Genomic DNA, 15,489 nt, shown 5'->3' with positions numbered 1-15,489 from the left:
ACATTTCCCAGGTAGCACTCTGAGCACCATGTGACGCCGGATACAAAAGCTATTGGGTTTTACATTGTTTAATCAGCCTATGCGAGTCGAGAACACTGTACAGTCTTAGCGTAGTGACCCCTAGTCCATGAGAAGCTAGCGCTAGCGAAAGCTGTCACGCTAAAACTACTTTTTCTCTCAGGCTGGCACTCGGAGAACATGGGAGGCAAGGAAAGTACGACAAGGAAGGTGTCCTACGGCTTGGACCAGGAGGAGAACGTCACCGTTTTGCAGGGCATTAAGGTGAACTGAGGAATGTCACTGCTGTGCTGTGTTCAAGTTCATACTGACATTTACGAGCACCGTTTTCAGTTTCTCGGTGGTAACTGCGCCGGCTGTCGACAAGCTAGCATCTCTTCACCCTGTGAATGGCAGTTAGCGTACAGCTAGTGGACTTAAAGCGTTTCAGATAAGAAATGAATGAACTTTTACTCCCTCCAACTGTCCTCTGTGCGGCAGCAAAGAGAGAGTGACATGGGTGACTTGAACGCTCGGCTAACCGCTGGGTTACTCTGGGAACGACAAACCTTTCAGTGCTAGAATTTGTTCATTTGGACTGTCCACACACTAACCTAAGTAGCTCAGACTAAGTAAGTGGAGTATTTATGTGTGGCCGTTCATGTCATGATACGACAGCAGTTGCGGTGTGAAGTTGTTAAAGGGCTGGTTCACAAAATTTTAAAGTATTTTGGGTGAGAGACGTCCGATGCTTGGTGGCTAATGTTAGCTACATTAGCTTCGTAGCTCCAGTAAGCCCTTTAGCTAAACTAAAGAAGCACACTTTGGACACCAAACATTTCTTGGCCTGTTGATTACATTTTTGGGGAATTGAGTTTTTCACTGAGTCATTCCCATATCCTACATTTTTCCTGTGCTTTCCTGAGATCCGCTTATGACATTTGTGTGGTTTCACCTCATGCTTGTAATTCATTTTTATCTGACAGTTTTCCAACCTCTCTTTCTCCCTTCGAGCGGAACAGGCTATTTTTGTTCCTGTGACTTTGAAACTGGTACATTTAAATGAGCTCCCTTCTGATTGGCTGCACTGTATTGTAGCTACATCACTCAAAAAACAGTCCTGGCTGAAACACTCATGACTTAAACATGAGTAGGCGGGGCCAGACTGCTGTTGACTGAATAGTCGAATATATTCGTGGGTGTATTTGTCTATGTGACTATGTGCTGTTGATGCAGTTTAGTTTCCATAAATGGGCTGAGAGGTGGACAGTACGTGCCTTTAACAGTGTTCACATACTACATCAGACTCTTTCAAAGTGAAGAAGATTGATGTGGACCTTTTAAACTGACCACTGTATATTGGCAGGTAACTTTAAAAAGTGCAAAAGTAACTGCAATCCTGGAGAATGCTCTTACTCATTGGCCATGCATAAACATAAGTCCTGTACAGCTTACTTCTTCTTATCTCGCACCACCACCTCGCATGACCGCAGATATCATATGGGATCAGGCTATAGACTGAGCCCACTGCCTAGTGTAATACAGAAACAGCTAATGATGGCATTCGTAGCTGTCTTGGCAGGCTTTACTGGTCCTTAAAATACAGCTGCTGACCACGGTCTGAAGAGCAGGACTTATATCTGCCTGGGTTGTGGTGGTACTGCACTGTTGTCTACAACAAAATACTTCTAAAAACACCAATCTGTAATGTCTCTTTTAAGTCTGTTAGAAGTCATGTTTATTCTCTAATACAAAAAATGTACCATGCATGAAGGTTCAGAATTCTGTGTAAAGTAAAATCGGAAATAAAATGTTAAATAAGATTAAAAAATAAGGACCACTTTACTATACGACTATATTTATAAAGGGGTTTAATAATGGTTTGTTTTATTAATGGTTGTTTATTAGGTCATAGACATTTAATATCATTAATACATAGTTATAATGCATAAATAAAAAGGGTAGCAGTGACCTGTTGCTTGCCAAATAGTGAACCCCCGTTCATCTGTACTGTTAAACTTCAGATCGTGCTGGTTACTTAGCTTACTTTGCTTTCTTCATCAGCCAGCATTAGATCTTTCAGCATAATTGGATATTCATATAACAGATCACTGTTGCCTTTTTTATTTATGTTTAATTTACTTATTAATGATTTTTAAGGTCATGATCATTATTAATATAGCCATTTTAAACCATTAATAAAACCTTTATAAGGATTGTTTAACTGTGAAGTAGCCCATAAAAATCCAGTAAAAAAGCAAGTAAAATGCAGTCTTAATATCATGTAGTAGAGATGTTAATTGACCATTCAGTGTAAAAAAGATGCAGTTAAAGTAGAGCAGGGCGATATGGCCAAAAGTGTTATCACTATAAACAAAATTCATAGCGTTCAATATCGATGCATATCGCAATAAATGTCAAATCATTATTTCTTTCAAGTTTGAAGGCTGATTTTTGCTCCAGAGTGGTCAATTGTGGTTTTAAACTATCCTTTATGGTCAGAGCATAACAAATACTCACCAAACAGTGGAACATTTCACAAATCTGTCAGGAGACAGTGGGAAAAAGTTTCTGGTGAGCTGTTTTTACCAGCTGGAAAAGCACGGCTGCAGTTATTGTAATAATCATAATTTAAGAAAGAAAACAGATTAGTTTAGCTGTCTGGTGTCTACTGAGTGCTCACTATCCTGTTACAAATACCAAACAAGTGGCCAACAACAGTGCTAAACTGTGTAGTTTCTCAACAACATCAACTTAGTGAGAACATTAACTAGCTCAGTATGGCAGTGATGGGTCATACTGCCTTACTGTCATCAGTCCTACTGCATCCATGTCAGAGCAAGTTTCTCTGTTCTATTGTCGTAGTTTGAGAGGTGAACCGCAGTATATCAGACACTCGTTGTGTAAAAGCATTAATTGCAGTGTGACTCTGTCACAGCTGACAAACGGAGTCCCCATTGAAATCGACAACTGAAATCAGTGCTTTTGTGTCTTGTTTGATCTACAGTATCATCAATTCTCTGTGCTGTGCAAGTGATGGAGTGCTGCTTCAAGTTAGACAGCTGCATAAAACAGCTAGCCTGGAAAGATAGCATTCTCCCGCACTCCAGTGCCTCACAGCTTCCTCGGTTTATTTTCATTTAAATCAGGGCTGTAACTTGCATGAACCCACTTCTTTCTTTCACTTTCGTTGCTCATACTAAAATATGACTGGCGCTGTTAAACAGCGTTGGAGTTGTGAGGAGCAGACGTGATTTAACGCTGCTAAAGCTTGTTAGGATGTTAGTAAATAAGTGAGTTCACTGTAGAACAGTACAGTTAAGCCACTGTACAGTTAAGTCACTCACACTTGATCACAGGAGTGGACACTCTTGGTCACCGGTTGCTCCACTCAAACAGGGAATGTATAACTCGTGTATGTGTATTTATAACTTTCAGACGTTGCTAAAGTACACTATATTCCCAAATGCATTCGCTCGTCTGCTTTCACAAGCATATGAACTTGAGTAACATCCTATTCTTAATCCACAGGGTTTAATATGATGTCGGCCCACCCTTTGCAGCTATAACAGCTTCAGCTCTTCTGGGAAGGCTTTCCATAAGGGTTAGGAGTGTGTTCATGGAAATTTTTGACCATTCTTCCAGAAGCACATTTGTGAGGTCAGACATTGATGTTGGACGAGAAGGCCTGACTCGCAGTCTCTGCTCTAATTCATCCCAAAGGTGTTTTATCAGGTTGAGGTTTATCAGGTTGAGGCCAGTCAAGTTCTTCCACACCACACTCCATGTCTTTATAGACCTTGCTTTGTGCACTGGTGAGCAGTCGTGTTGGAACAGGAAGGGGCCCTCCCCACGCTGTTCCCACAAAGGTGGGAGCATGAAATTGTCTAAAATAGCTTGGTCTGCCACACCATAATCCCACCTCCACCAAACTTTACACTTGGCACAATGCAGTCAGACAATGCCGCTCTCCTGGCAACCGCCAGACCCAGACGCGTCCATTGGATTGCCAGACGGAGAAGCATAATTGGTCACTCCAGAGAACACGTCTCCACTGCTCTAGAATCCAGTGGTGGAATTTTACACCACTGCATTTGACGCTTTGCATTGCGCTTGGTGATGTAAGGCTTGGATTCAGCTGCTCAGCCATAGAAACCCATTCCATTATTATGTTTTATGTATTATGATTATTGTTTTATTACCCAGCTCTAAGTTAAAGAAATCTAACAAAATTATAACAAAATATTAAAAAGCAGCATACAGTTGAGGGAGCCATTGTCAAGAAAGCACAATAACATCCCCTGGAGATAAGTATTGCGGTTATAAGACGTGTACAGGTTTGTCATTTGGTTAACTGTGTCACAGGCTATGTCTGGAAAGCACACATTTAGGCAAATGTAGAGGGTCTGTTATTAAACCATAACTGAATCTCTTACAGTATGACTGATATTTTGTTGTCTAAGCAGTGTTTTGTATGTGTGTGTCTTTAGTTGTCCGATGATGTTCTCCAGAGGATGCGTGAGTCAAGTCAATCTTCAGAAAAATCACCGCCCCCAAAGCCAGACAGCCAGAAGCCTGACCCAGGTACTCACCATCATCTCTCCATAAAACTGCTGCTCTATTTCATTCTGGACACACTTTATGATTTCATTTATGCATGAATTCCAATTCATGGATGTTTGGTTTAATAGGTTTCTCGTTTTATGTTATTTGTCAAGGCTGCACACTATAGTAAAATACTCCAGTTAACCCTCATAAATCCAAAAAAGTGGACAACCTTTAGTAGTAGTGTCTTTGTTAATGACATAAAAGAATCTTAATTTATTTAAAAAGATTTCTTTTAAAATGGAAGATGTGAAGAACAGAAAAGGTCCATAGTCTGGACTTGTCCTTAAAGGCAGAAAGAGCTTGTCTTCCCATTAATACAGTCACTGTTTAAGAAAGAAGATTAATATTTAATAATTGACAGGCTTACATAATAACAAATTGCAGGGAAACTGAGGAATGATTAATAACAAACAATTAAACTGTTAATCATTATCAGTCAACATTTTCTACATTTTATGCTCTCGGCCAGCTTGTTGACTAATTGCAGTATTTGGTCAGTATAGTTATCACATTTTTTTAATGTATTTATTCATTTTTACACTGTAGGTGTTTCTGTAAATTGAGTTTTATGTAATATAGAGTCTCCATTTAAGTTTAGTCATTTTTCTGCTTTAATAAATGTGTTGTTCATGTGCATCAATCCTGCAATGGATACAAAGAGCAAAGCTGATGCAACATGACATTTGTTGGGGAGGAAAGTTGGAATTTATGCTTTGTGAACTTACAGTTAATCTTCAAATATGATGTAGGCACACCACTTAAAAATGTATGAAGCGTTTTCAGGCTAAACTAGAGACAACCATGCTTAAAAAGTGCAATTTAACAGTTTTCAGTAACAGTTGAAAGAATTTCAGTGAAAGCTGTCATTTAACTTACAAACTTTGAGTCCTTGTAAGTTCTGTATTTCAGTTCTTTGTTGGGAGCCGCTTTAATTCAACTGCTATAAGAAAAGTAAAGCTGTGAAACAGCATGGCTTTTTTTTTCTTATTTCACCCCAGATAATAAATAGCTTCAATTTGGATGTCATATTTTGAATTTACTTTGTGAACAGCAAACCCAAGAGTAGATAGTCACTGTAATTACATCTCACACTTATGCTGTATCCCAGTGAGTGAAAAAGATAAAAAACCCTGTGTTATATTTCTATTCAAAATTTTTGACAAAAGCAATAGAAATGGATTAGTGGGCTTATAGGGTCCCTCAACATCAAGTTAGAGTTTAAGCATGCAAAAAATCTTCCAAAAAGTCAAATAACTTATTGGTTGCTTATTTTAAAAACACAATGATCCAAATTTTCATTGACATTTTCACTAATTCTGTTTATCTCTTTGAATGCATGCCTTTAGTCAAAAACCAGTCAGCGTAGAGGGCAGCAGTGTTACCCACTATGCCAGTGGTTCTCAAACTGGTCCTCAGGCACCCCAGACATTCCACAGTTTTGCTCCAACCCAACTTACAGTGCAGAGGGATAGAGCAGGTGTGTGGACCATATGTGAGTCTTTGAGGACTGATTTGAGAACCACTGCACAACTTTATACCAACCTTTTCTTGCTAGGGTCACAAGTTTTAATGGTGGTCTCTCCACATTCACAAAAACGTGCTCACAGAAATATCTCAAAAAAGAAATCTGTTGGCTCAAAACTCACAGTAACAACTGAAGAAGATACTTGTTTAATTGATTAGATACACATTTTTTCAAATTCTCCTATTTTAAACTCATTTTACATTCAAATTGCAAGTAAGCTTACAGGGTAGATGATTTTATTTATCTTTATTGTGATCTTGGCCTTTGCAGTACTGATATAACAAAAGGTTTTACTGTGCAAAAGAGCCACTACCTAATCTTAATGTTTTTTGTACCATGCATTATGAGCATTTTGACCAATTACAGTTCCAAATAACTGTTTCTGTTGGTGTTTTGTTGAAACAAATTTTTTTTATGTAAAAATATTTTTGCAAATGTTTAGAAAATAAACGAAGTAGCAATATATTTACAATTCTAGTTCCAATTCATGTTATACAGCCTTTATGTATTATAACATAGCCATTACACAATGTGTGGTTACATTTCATTCAATGAACGCTCATGGTGTGTCTTACAGGTGCAGCCAGACCTTCTCCAGCTGAGATGCAGGAGGAACTAAGGAAACGGTCAGTGTGTCCATTTACCCTAACACTGTGTTTAGTGTGTGGAGTAGGACTGAAAGATCATTTTTACATGAAAAGCGCTATTTAAGGCAGTGCAGTTTCAAATCAAATTTTTTAAATTATAGCCTACATTTCAATAACATGTTAAGTTCTAAGAGGGAAACTGATCTGAACCTCAATTTATATAAAATAATCACAATTTAAATAGCAGTCACAATATTAGTCAGAAAAATCACAATTAGAAATGTTCCCCAGATCATTCAGCCCTAGTATGGAGTGTTTGTAGTGGTGCTGTCCAGATGTTGGGCATGAATGGGCTTTTGTGAGGATTAAACAAAGTTTTTAGTTAAGTGATGTGGTCAGTAACTGTCTGAGTTAGTTAGTGATTGTGATCTGTGGAAGTCATCTGTGGTCTGCAGTGATCTATAGTGGTTTGAAGCCATCTGAGACAGGATGACGTTGTGTAGCTGTCTGTGCTGTGTGTTTTAAACAAGATGTGGCCCTAGTGAGAGATTTTAGAAGCTGTAGAAATAGCCTGCTGTCCCCAGAAGGCTGTATGATGACAAAATGTGGTTCGTTAAAGTGCTTTATTCATCTTTAGTGGCAGACCATTGTGATCCAATGTGTTTTTCAGTGCACTAATAGTGATAGTGTGTCAGTCCCACAAGTCTGAACACTTTGGCAGGGAAAGAATTGTGGTGGTCTGTGGTAGTTTGATATGATCTTGTACTCCAGCCTCCCTTAAAAGCTTGGTTGCACACAGCATTGTGTTGTTCTTCAGAGTGCTTGGAAACAAACTAGCTCCCCTAATAATAGGGGAGAGCACCAACTTGTCATACTTCACTTCCACAATACTGTGGCAGTCCTGCAAACTACGTGTCTTGGAACAAAGAAGCAGCCCCTGGCTAATATTTTGTGTTTTGGGCAGTGCAGTATGGTATGGTTAAAATCCATGATTGTGCATTTTGCCATCATTTTACCAAATGTCTACCAAATTAACTGCACAGTGCCTGGATACCAATGCTAAATTTCATCACTCTTCTCACTGGGGTACCAAGCATACCGGGCCAGAACGTATGGGTGGAGCTGGAAATGGTGCGAACTATTGACTGGTCAGTTGATATTGTGACAGCATCATCACTCAGTGTAACTGGAGAAAACAAAACTAGCTAGCCAGAATCACTGTCTGCCACTCTTCACATAAAACCAAATGCAGAGTAAAAGGTAAATCAAAGCCTGAAGCTCCTCCATTGTTGAGATTGTGGTTTGTGTGTACTTTTAACACTAGATTCGTGTGAGAATTATGTGACAAGCTAAAGATAACTTTGCATACCTTCGCTGTTCTGTTTTGTGGTGGGAAACGGGCACAGATACTTGATTAGGCTACAGACAGTTTTGGGTGTGGAGTTGTAATCATACTGTGCTGTACCACACTGACAGGTGGAAAATGCCTTTAGATATAGGTGTTTTTGAGTCCAGCCATCCTCAATGATACGTCATATTCCTTTATGTTCTGATATTTGTAGGAAAATGTTTGTAGGAAGTCAGCCACTTTTACATTAACCTTAGGTCATCATATACTATTCCAGTCATCTGATAGAGGGGTATAAAGCACCTAAAGCATTGGGCTGTGGCGCAGTGGAACTGCGCTCTCTGGAGTGATGGAGCTCCATGCAGTGCCTTTAGGATGAGTTGTATGACATTAGTGATACGTCAAGTCATAAGTCACAAAAGTCTCCTGAGCTTCATGCATGCATTACCCCCTGAATATGAACACCTGTCCCTTTCTGCACTCCACATCATCATTTTCTTTGTAAGTACTTACAGTTTTCAGCACCAACTGAAGTGTTTTTTTATTTCATCAGTTTGTCTGTTTGTTGTTGTTTAGTTGTACGTTTGATCCATTTATAACCTTAATCAGCTTTTCTGGACACACTGTGGATGTTATTAGTATTTAAAGAACAAACAGCAAGATCAATAAAGGATAACATAATTAGTCCTGTTTAACTGGTTTTAATGCAGTACATAATGTGAACGTTTGAATAAAAATCATTATATCCAGGGTTTTTTTACAGCTGTTTTTAAATGCGGCCCTACCAGTGCCTCATGTGGGTGTGTCAAAACATGATGATGCCTATCGTGTATCATTAAAATGTCTTTAAGTATCATGGTATTTCTGCCTTATTGTCCACCCCTATACCAAAAAGTCATAATACATTTTTATGCAACCGCTTTCCAACCTCTCTTTATCTCTAAGAAGTAAACGGATTGTTTTTGGTACTGTGACTTTAATGCTGATTCTTTGTAAATGGGCTCTGTTCTGTCTGGCTGCCTTTTATTGTGCCTCATTCAAAAAGCAGTCTAGGCATTACTGGCTTCACTGTGTCAATACATCTAGATCATGCTTATTCATATGTTTAAATTCGTATTTAATATTATTTAAATGATTATAAGTGTTGTCACGGTGGGAGTGTGAGAATTTAACTTGCCTTTATTGTTCCTTCTCTGTTATGATGTGACTCTATAGCAGCTGTGAGTTTGAGCTTTGAGTTTAAACCATGACGGATTCAAATCAGGTCAGAAATCTCTTAGTGTTGATTGTAAAGGCTGTTTATATGAAGAGACCTTGACGAAATCAGGCGTCTCAGATTTCTGCACCTGACAGTTTTTAGAGTTCTGTAATTATACCACAGCTGTAGTAATGTGGTTGCCTATGGTGCATCTGCATTGTGACATCAGTCTTTGTGTGAGTGAAGGACTTCACTGTGATCCAAACACATCTCTCATCATTTCTGCGCCACTGGTCCTGCTAAGAATGTCAATAGAGAGTGACTGTAGTCAGTGTTGCCATGACAATTTCTCATTACTGATGTGTCTCCATGACCCTTTAAGCAAATAGCCTTTAGCCTTCAAAGCTGAGGCCAATCAACAAACAGTCTGTACTTTGAATTTACAGGTTTGTAGATGCCTGCTTATCCAACAGTTCCTCTGAAAGGGTATTAATAGGGAGTTTGTCCCAGATTTGTGGCAACAACCTCAACTAATCTGGGACTAGATATTGGAACATTGCTGTGGGGATTTAATTGCATTCAGCCATGAGCAGTAGTGATGTCAGCCATTGATGCTGGGTGGTTAATTCTGGATCACAAACGCCACTCCTACTCATCCCAGAGGTACTAGATGGGGTTTCATTACTCCAGAGAATGCATTTACGGTGCTCCACAGCCCAATGCTGGGGGCTTTATAACCCTTTAGCCCACACGTTGCATTGGACATGGTGTAATTATGGTCATGTGTGGCTGCTCCAGAGCATCCCATTCTGTTATCAGTGTGTTTGTATTGGGATTCTACAAATTGTCTGTAATTAATCACAGTCCTGTGTCAGGTGAATTCACTGGTGAGATGGGGTGTCTGGATATGTTAACATACGGTGTATTTCAAATACATTTTCAGCTATCATTTCTGTTTAACGCCAATAAAGCTAAATAATATAAAAGGTGATTATTCTCTTCATGATTATAATGCAGGCATTTCATAGATCCCCAAATGCTGAAGAATAGTGATTGTTCAAAAACAAATCCTGTAGCCCTCATAGAATTCAGAAAAAAAACCCAGAAAGGCACTCAGAGGTAAACCAACCAGTGTCTGTGCCTTTAACTTATCTGTGTTGAAGGCTGACTGAGATAGGCAAGCGGGCCAAAAGAGTTCCATTATTCTTTCCTAGAATTTCTGGGAAGAAAGCCAGTATAAAAATAAACACAGACTCTGTTGAGGAATAGTACCATACGGTGTCTGTTTTGGTGGAATATAGTTGTAGAATATAGTCCATTTGAGGGGTTTTATACATAATTTTTTTACAATGCTTTGAAATGCTTGTCGAAGTAGGCAATGCACATGACAATTATCAGTAATAGTTTGCAAATACCAACAAAACTTTTCTCTGTTCTTAAGTGGAAATGTTTTGACAGCAAAAAAGATAGGTAATTATAATAAATTATGTGTATACTTTATTATAATAACCTATGTTATTATTATGTGCAGAGGTCATCAACTTTTTGCAGAGTCAGTTGCTACAGACCTCCAAACTTCATGTGGCCTTCAGATTAGCTCAAGAACAGTGTGTAGAGAGCTTCATGGAATGAGTTTCCATGGCTGAGCAGCTGCATCCAAGACTTACATCACCAAAGCGTTGAATGCAGTGGTGTAAAGCACCGCCACTGGAGCAGTGGAGATGTGTTCTCTGGTGTGACGAATCGTACTTCTCCATCTGGCAATCCGATGGATGAGTCTGAGTTTGGCAGTTGCCAGAAGAACAGTACTTGGTACTTGTTTGGTGGAAGGGGTTGTTTTTCAGGAGTTGGGCTTGGCCTCGTATTTCCAGCAAAAGGAACTCTTAATGCTTCAGCAGACCAAGAGATTTTGAACAATTTCATGGTCCCAACTGTATGGGAGCAGGTTGGGGATGACCCCTTCCTGTTCCAACATGACTGTGCGCCAGTGCACAAAGCAAAGTCCATAAAGACATGGTTGAGCGAGTTTGGTGTGGAACAATTTGACTGGCCTGCACAGAGTCCTGACCTCAACCTGATAGAACACCTTTGGGATGAATTAGAGCGGAGACTGTGAGCCAGGCCTTCTCGTCCAACATCAGCGTCTGACTTCACAAAAGCGCTTCTGGAAGAATGGTCAAAAATTCCCATGAACCCTACATATACCCTGCATATTAAACCCTATGGATTAACCTTTGGAAATATTGTGTGTGTGTGTGTGTGTGTGTGTGTGTGTGTGTGTATTTTTTATATATATATATATATATATATATATATATATATATATATATATATATATATATATGTATGTAAGTATTGTAATGCATGTATTTAGTTTACAAATGTGCAATAAAGACTACACCGTACATTGTACTCTTCTAGCTATTGTGATAAGCTCATTGTTAAGAGCTGCAATGACATAATGAAATCAAATTACCTCATGTGCCAGAGTGACGAAATTAGACTGACAGTCTGATATTATGGGTTTTAGAAGCTCAACGAGTGCTTTCATGTACTGAGCCTGAATGCTGCTCTCCCATGTGGAGAACATCTATCTTAACTAAATGGCCAATTACAGAACTCCCACATGCACAGCTCAAAAACTGCTCTATCTTTAACTGCAAGCCTGTAAAAAATACCTTACACCTGATGACTATTCTCACACTCAGTGCTGTGTAAAATGTGTGGTGCAGTACTGGCTCCTGTCACAACAAACGTACATCACTATAGGGAGTGTTTATGGAATAAAAAAAAGTTATTATATAAATAATATAAAAATATTTCAGTGCACAAAAAAGGTGCAGTTCTGATGTATTAGTATTGCATTATTTTTATTAGGCACAGTGGTTAATGGTGGATTTGTAATATTGTATTTTTAGCTATTTTACTGCAGCCATATATAGGTAGTACAAAATTTGCCAATGATGAAATTCTTGATTGAAATGTGCCAAACACAACTTTTTTCTTCAGAAAAGCTAGAGATGGCATGAAACAACTGCTAATTTTCTGATACTGATACCAGTATTGAAGCTTGAGTATCGATCGATGCCGTTCCAATATTTTATTCTTTTAACCCTTGTGTGGTGTTCATGTTTTTGTTACTCAGTGGTCTGGTGGACCTACCGCATTATTGATTTTTAAATCAATACAGCCATAACAATTCATGTAAAAAATACCAGATCCAAGTGTCCAGCATACGTTTCTCCTTTAGCAATTGTAGCCTGTCAGCAGCGTGTCCATGTTGTCCACCCTCACACACACATACACATATAGAAACACACACAGACACACACATACTAAGAGCAGGCCATGTAGGAGGAGAACAGAGTGAAGGGACCCAGCACCTCCACACTTTTATTCTCCGAAGGTTCACCCCAACACCACGTGTCGGTGGTGTACAGTGTGAGGTCATTAAAAATATGGTATTTGCTCATTTTCTGTGAAGAACATATAAAAGACCAAGGACCAATATAAAAGACCAATAATGTTTTCTTTTGGTAAACACTGAAAATGGGTCCCACAGACCTAAACACCACACAAGGGTTTAAAGTACTAAGTTTTAAATGATTTATTTTGAATTGAAGCCCATCACTAAAGATGACAATAAACTACTCAAATACTCCCCACTGGAAGAAATACACAGCTAAAAACTAGGCCAGTAGCCTAGTTGTAAGAGAGGGTAACCAGAGGGTTGCAGGTTCAAATCCCAGGACTGACCAGATTGTCTGGTTGTGGTCTTAGACAAGGCACTTATGATCCAGACAACACTTCTCTGCTGTGATGCTTCCAGACTGGGTGCAGTTAGGCAGCAAAATGACCTGTTTCCCTCGGAGGATCAATAAAGTAGGATATGACATGACACAATGTGAATGGATCCAAGCTTTTTTTTTTTCCTTCCAATTTGCAATCCAGCATATCTAACACTGATACCCATCGATGCAGATATGCCATCTCTAGGTAAAACAAGACCTCTCCAACAGCTGTTTTTTTGGAGGAAATGATATTATGTAAAGCATTTTTATCATTATCACTTTGCTGTGAACAAACTGTGAAGTTTGTACACCTTTTCATTTTATCAGTGGTAAATTGTGCACACAATTGTTGAAACCCTATCTTGTGTAGTTGTCTACAGTACACTTCACTGTGTCAGTCTGATGAGCAAAACAGTGCCAGTTGCTGATGTATGCAGGAGATGCAGGAGGTCTGTAGTTGTCATAAGTGTCCTTTTGCGCTGTTGGCTTGTAGTGATTGTTGCTGCGTGTGTTGCAGGTATGAGCGCGAGCAGGCTCTGGTGAGGGAGGAGTTGGCGCGGCTCGCCCGCAGAGAGAGGGAGGCAGGGGGAGATGATGCGAACCCTGCTGTGATTAGAGAAAGAGCCAGGACCACAGAGGAGCTGGAGAAAGCACAGAACCTGGTGAGACACAAACGCACAGAAACAGTCCACTAATTTTCTTTGAAGTAAACTAAATAGATGTAAAAACAACCATCTCCAATCTCCAACCATCTGTCCTTCTCTCGAGTCTTCTTGCTTCCCCCTTCACTTAAAATTGATTCGCTCCATGTCATTCTTCTCTGCCTGGCTCTAAGTGAGCGTAATGATTATTGAGTGTAGGACGCTTCTTCTTCTCCTGTGCTTGTCTGTAATGGTGCAGGTTTGTAATGAGGCTATTCACCGTGGCTGATTATATTAGCTTTCTCATCCACAGACAGAGACGTCAATACTAGTTAATGGTCACATTCGTACCAGAGCTAGTTTTATTATCTACCGGTGAGACTTTGCCTTCCATGACAGGCTGTAATTGAGAAACTTTGTGATGCACAAATTGGGTGTTTACACGCTCGCTGCCCGATCAGATCACTGTTGGTGCTTTGGCTGCGGCAGAAAGGCTTGGGTGTGTCTGAGTCATTTTTAGTGCCACTAGATGGCAGCAAAAGCATTTGCTTTTCAGTCTATGCAAGTGTTGGAATGTCAGGAGGGGCCCGTAATAGCAAAACTGGACAAATACGATTATATTTCATCCTCTGACTCTCATCTCTGTCCTTTCTTTTTTTTCTGCCAGTCACAGAAGATCTACCTTTTGCATTCCTTTCTGGAATCTATCCATTTTTCTCTCAGCCTTCTGCTTCTCTCCAAAAAAATATTTTTCTGCTAGATATTGGTCTTTGTCTTCATCCATCATATGAAGTTAACCAAACGGCTCTTGCTTTTAAACATATTCAGCAAGTGCATTTTTAAGCTTTTCTTGTCAGCAGCTGCTCTGTTTAGTAAGAATAAGATGACTCAATGACACACACACATAAAAAAGATTAACTTCAGGAACAGGAAGCAGAAGGAATAAGTGTTTGTGATACAGAGAGAAAGAGAGAGAGAGAGGGAGGGAATGGTGTTGATGAGATTTAAATGCATGCAGAGAGAAGGTTTTTGCCATGCTCGACGTAGCGTCGCTTGTTAGCTGTGAGCCAGAGAGAGAGGGAGAGAGAGAGAGAGAGAGAGAGAGAGAGAGAGAGAGAGAGAGAGATTGCTTCAGGCGAGAGACAGAGAATGGAGAACGTGCTGTCTGTCAACTGGAGGAATTCCACACAGAGAGAGAGAGAGAGAGAGAGAGAGAGAGAGGTGAATAAGAGAAAGCAGATAAATGATTCCTGAAGGTTTTCATTTTAGAGGAACTTCACGTTTGTATTTAAATTCTGTTCAAATGTATTGTGTGAAAGTTAAAGTTGTCAAATGTATGCAGACCGGCAGGTTCACTTCTCACTATCTCTTTTTCTGTGTTTTTTTTGCTCTGTCTTTCTTTCTCCCTCTTTCTCATTTTCTCTGTACATCTGTCTTTCCTTGCACTCTTTCTTTCTCTCTGTTTGACTGTATTTTCCAACCCTGTCTCTCAGTTCATCTCTCTTTCTCTCTGTATCTTGCTTTCTCTCTTTTTACTCTTTGTATCTTACTCTATTTCTGTCTCTCTCTCTCTCTCTCTCTCTCTCTCTCTCTCTCTCTCTCTCACTGTCTCCCTCTCCCTCTCTCTCTCTTTCTCCCTGTCTTACTGTCTCTCTCTCCTTCTCTGTCTCGTGCTCCCACTCTCTCCCTCACTCTCATACTCCTCCTCTCACTGTCTCTCCCTCTCTCTCTCTTGCTCCCTCTCTCACTGTCTCTCTCTCTCCCTTTCTGTCCCCTGCTCCCTCTCTCATTATC

The 15,489-nt window shown here is 39.7% G+C and overlaps 1 protein-coding gene across 3 annotated transcripts in view; it reads left to right on the top strand.

The window, feature by feature from the left end:
* Window positions 1-73: 73 nt before the first annotated feature.
* The window catches only part of chchd6b (coiled-coil-helix-coiled-coil-helix domain containing 6b), a 44,374-nt gene continuing 28,958 nt past the window's right edge, over window positions 74-15,489 (top strand). For 2 of the 3 annotated variants that reach the window (XM_037534794.1, XM_017697904.2), the window contains exons 1-4: window positions 74-282; window positions 4,488-4,581; window positions 6,708-6,756; window positions 13,572-13,716. In XM_037534794.1, coding sequence (XP_037390691.1) covers window positions 199-282; window positions 4,488-4,581; window positions 6,708-6,756; window positions 13,572-13,716 — 372 coding nt within the window. In that variant the 5' untranslated portion in view covers window positions 74-198. The remainder of the gene's footprint in view (window positions 283-4,487; window positions 4,582-6,707; window positions 6,757-13,571; window positions 13,717-15,489) is intronic. The other variant, XM_017697905.2, reaches the window with a different exon arrangement.

Source organism: Pygocentrus nattereri, chromosome 26 (genome assembly GCF_015220715.1).
Source record: "Pygocentrus nattereri isolate fPygNat1 chromosome 26, fPygNat1.pri, whole genome shotgun sequence".
Taxonomy (NCBI): Eukaryota; Metazoa; Chordata; class Actinopteri; order Characiformes; family Serrasalmidae; genus Pygocentrus; species Pygocentrus nattereri.
This window is presented reverse-complemented; position numbering and strand designations above follow the sequence as displayed.